This window comes from Humulus lupulus, chromosome 8, assembly GCF_963169125.1.
Source record: "Humulus lupulus chromosome 8, drHumLupu1.1, whole genome shotgun sequence".
In the NCBI taxonomy this organism is placed as follows: Eukaryota; Viridiplantae; Streptophyta; class Magnoliopsida; order Rosales; family Cannabaceae; genus Humulus; species Humulus lupulus.
The window spans coordinates 20,979,106-20,983,172 of record NC_084800.1 but is presented as its reverse complement, the minus strand read 5'-3'; the positions used below and the strand labels follow the sequence as shown (position 1 = coordinate 20,983,172).

Genomic DNA, 4,067 nt, shown 5'->3' with positions numbered 1-4,067 from the left:
TATAACTTTCACTGTGCAAGTAAGAACTCATCTAGATGGAAGAAGAGAATCAGAAATTAAACTAGTATTATCTCGTTTGATATCTACATTTATGTCTTTTAAATAGCATCTAGTCCAGTATTATTGATGATTATTTAAGGCAATAATAACGACTAGCAAATTAGTTGGTCAACAAACAGTGAATTCAATCTTGTACCAATGATTGAGATAAAATTACAACATAATAGTTGATAATAGAATCGATCAAGAATTATGGGTTATATTTAAAAACAAACTAGTGACTGGTGGAGTTACCATAAAAACAAATTAGCGAAATTGGTGAGTAGTGGAATAAAAACAAATTAGCGATTAGATTAGTAAAGTTAACATGTTCTTATTATTGATTCAATATTCTTATACTTGTTTCATATTCTTATACTTGTTTTCATGTGAAACACGATACTCTAATATTCACTCAAGATTTAAGCGGTTTTTCTCAACTTACTTATTTTTAGATCTCAATACAGCTTATTCTTATTTTGATCGGTGTGAATCAAATATCCACTAAATCTATGACTCATAATACCATAACAAAAATAATAACATTTACACAATGGGTGATTAGTGAAATTAACAATGTGATTGTGATTATTAATAGTTCAATAGAAAGAATCTTCTAAATAAAAACTAAAGACACGTTTAAGAATATATTGCAGGACAGTTGTTATTGAATATGCTCATGCATTCGATAATAAGCTCATCAGGTTCAAAAACTTCTACTTCAACTCCTAACCCAAGTACAAGGCCAGGAAAAAAGGAACAAAAAACCGAAGAGCCAGGGCTTCTATAGCCACTTGCAACCCATCTCAACAAAATTATAAGATAGCAAAATGGTCCGAGTCTCAACCATACAAAGATACTCTATCCTACTACTGCAACTACTCATAACTTACCAGTATCATAAAAATTTGAAAACTGAGACATAACAAGCAAAAACAAAAAATATAAAATGCTTTCTGATCATCCATGGCTGCTAACAAAATCACACAGACAGCACTTCTTATCAACGGACGATCTTGAGACCTGGAAAATGCATTTTCGATGATCCATCACATAGCAACGGGCATGCCCAACAAGAAGACATCTTCATGGAAGCTTGAACCAGGAGAGCTTCCTGCAGAATTTTGGTAACTTCTCCCTGTTTCCTCTTCCAAGATCTCCTCGGGGCAGCAATCCAAACTGCAAAAGGCTTGCTCACCTCTGTTGAAAGAAGAATATTCATGTCTGGTCAATGAATACAATGACTATAATAAACACCAAGTGAAAATTTCTAATAAATATGAGGACAAACCTGTCCAAGTAGATGTCTTCATCAGTTTCCAGCCTTCTCTTGCAGGAGTGACAAAATTTCAAAGCTTCATCAGAAGTAATAGGGGCTAATCCCTCCGAGTTATTGGCTGCTTGAGGTGATACGACTCCTAATTCTTCCCTCTTACCAAAATTGTTTGACTCGTTTGTGTGACATTCTAAAACACAGTCACCAAAGATATGAATTGTTTTGGGATTTGGACCATGGGAAATTATACAAGTATAGTCTTCAGACAATTCTATCTCCTTTGCAGAAAGAGAGCCCACAAATCCCTGGCTGGGCTCGATAGGTATTGGAAGAGTACTTGTTTTCATATCCAAAGAATTTTTTACTTCCGAACTTGTTGTGCCAATTACTGATGGTGAACTCATTCTAGTTTTAACTTCTGGACAGAAGTTTTCAGACCTCAAGTTGTGATTATAGGTCAGGCTGACTAGTGAAGAAGGAACAGTTGAATCTGAGAAACATAGTTGAGTATTGTCTAATGATTCAGATTCTAATGGAATTTCTCTACCAAAGGCAACACTGCTGCTAACCAAATGGGGACTGAGACACTTGATTTGGGAAAGCCGTGAGGCTATATAGTTTGTAGGCAATGATTTGGATTTCAACGAAGAATCATGGTAAAGTTTTAAGGAATTAGTGGTATTAGTCTTAACTTGGAGTCCAAAAAGTATGTTCTTCTGCTTTGGTATATCAAGACCTCCACCTGTTGTATTATCAACAAGTGAATTGACAATGCCAAGGCCCACTACTTTACTGCAATTCCACTCCTTTTTATGTCCATTTTCAGATGATGATCGATTATATCGAAGACTTGCAGGATTCCTTAAGTTTGAAAATACTCCAATATCAAGAGGAGAAGTAGGACTCCTGATTGAATCAGACTCGGATGAACCTTTACTTCCAAACCCTACAAAGAAACCAGGGATATTGAAAAGTGAGCTGCTTATATGCCTCAGGCTCAACACATCTGATAGGGATTCGGACTCTGAATCAGATTCAGCCATTAGATTATCATGCGTACATGTTCTTCATCTGGCCTTTTCTGTAAGTCAGGGAAATCTAAGAACCTTAGTCCTGTTATCAGAAAATACACAACTCCATATTGCAAAGGACTAAGCTAATGATAAGTGCAGAAATGATGACTGAAAACTAAATAAACAATGAGAACAAGGCAAGATGAAAAAAATCTTAGTAAGCTAAATGATATAAATGAATACTGCAAAAGGTATGAAATGAGAATCTAAATGGATTTATGATCCAAAGAAATATAACAAATAAAAATATGAAGTGGAACTTGCAATACCAAAAGGGCTTCATACCAATAGAGACATAAATGGAACTCTAAAACAACAAAGCAGAGAAGATTAGAACTAATTCCACACAAAAATATAAACTTAAACATAAGGAAGGCTTCCCTTAATACCCAATAAAGATCCATAAATTTCTTCCCAAGGTCCCCGTATTTTTTTTCTTTTTTTCTTTTTAGGGGAAAGGGGGCAGCATAGTTACAAAATCTTTGACAAAAGTAGAGAAATTTAAGAATAATTAAATGCAATCCGAAGCAGCACAAATGGAGAGGAACTCGGGAAACATTAACCTAATTGTCAAGATCAGAACTTCTTACAGAACAATAATGAAAAGAAAAGCCACTTAAGAAGCTATGAGACCGCAACAAGTGCAGCATCAAGTTAAAATCTATAATCAATTGTATGTTGATTTCATCTATAAAGCCCACAATGTCAGTTCCATCAGATATATTATGCATGAAAACACACTTGACCATTTGATTATTCCATAGTCCCCAAAAACCCAGAAGTTCATTTGAACTTGCATGCGATAAATGAGTAAAGGAGGAAGTACAAGATCAGATACCAACAATCCAATTCGATCAACCAGTCCTTCCTTCAAATGCATCAAATGGGTAAAATACAGATGAATCATTTGCCCAACATAATCACTCATTCACATACCAAAATCAACCCCAAACACAGAAAAAGAAAAAAAAATATAAACCCAAAAGATGGAATGAACAAAAAAATAATATAAAAAAAGTAATCTATATCAAGATCAAACTTTAATGATCGAAAAAAAAAAACAACTTTCAAAAATCTAATATCACATCAGAAGAAATAAAGAATCAACTAAATTTCTTAAACCCAGAAAATACAACTAAGAAATTGTTTGAAAACCCACCTGGTATTTTGTTTGAGTTGAGAATGCGGAGAAGATATAAATATTAAAAACCCTTTATTTTTCAGTATTTTTTTTTATATATATGGTTTCTTCTCTAAAATCAGAAATGTATCAAAGTTAGAAAAAGATTGTGGCTTAGACTTCACAGCAAGGCTTCTCAAATACTTCTCTTCACTGGTTTGTTTCTCTCTCTCATCATTAACCTTGCTTGTACGTATTTTCACAGAGTATAAAACTACGTATATTCTGAGTCTGAAAGATAAAGACAAAAACTGTATGTATATCTATAGAGAACATATTATATAGTGTGCTAAGCTCCACACCTAAAAACAAGAGTAGGGGTACCATTATTGGACGGTCCAGTTTCGCAAGTATCACTGACTCCTAGTGGGCCCGGCCCATAAATGAACCACCTAGTAACGTAAGAGAGATCTGCACGTGATTCTTTAGATTTGGACGACATAATGCTCTTCCATATATACAACTTAGATTTTGTTCTTTGTTTATTGTAACTTAAAAA

The 4,067-nt window shown here is 34.2% G+C and overlaps 1 protein-coding gene across 1 annotated transcript; it reads right to left on the bottom strand.

The window, feature by feature from the left end:
- Positions 1 to 677: 677 nt before the first annotated feature.
- Positions 678 to 3,777, bottom strand: LOC133795948 (FCS-Like Zinc finger 8). Its single transcript, XM_062233434.1, has 3 exons — positions 3,548 to 3,777; positions 1,331 to 2,396; positions 678 to 1,239 (listed from the first exon to the last, which is right to left on the bottom strand). Exons 2-3 carry the CDS (start codon positions 2,356 to 2,358, stop codon positions 1,089 to 1,091), a joined length of 1,179 nt encoding a protein of 392 aa, XP_062089418.1. The 5' UTR covers positions 2,359 to 2,396; positions 3,548 to 3,777; the 3' UTR covers positions 678 to 1,088.
- Between the last annotated feature and the right edge of the window lie 290 nt (positions 3,778 to 4,067).

Bases quoted from the DNA above. Each gene is read 5' to 3' on its own strand.
- LOC133795948 (XM_062233434.1), bottom strand. From the start codon at position 2,358: ATGGCTGAATCTGATTCAGAGTCCGAATCCCTATCAGATGTGTTGAGC. The intron at 1,240-1,330 runs GTTTGTCCTCAT...TTCTTTCAACAG, and splicing joins GAAGACATCTACTTGGACAG to AGGTGAGCAAGCCTTTTGCA.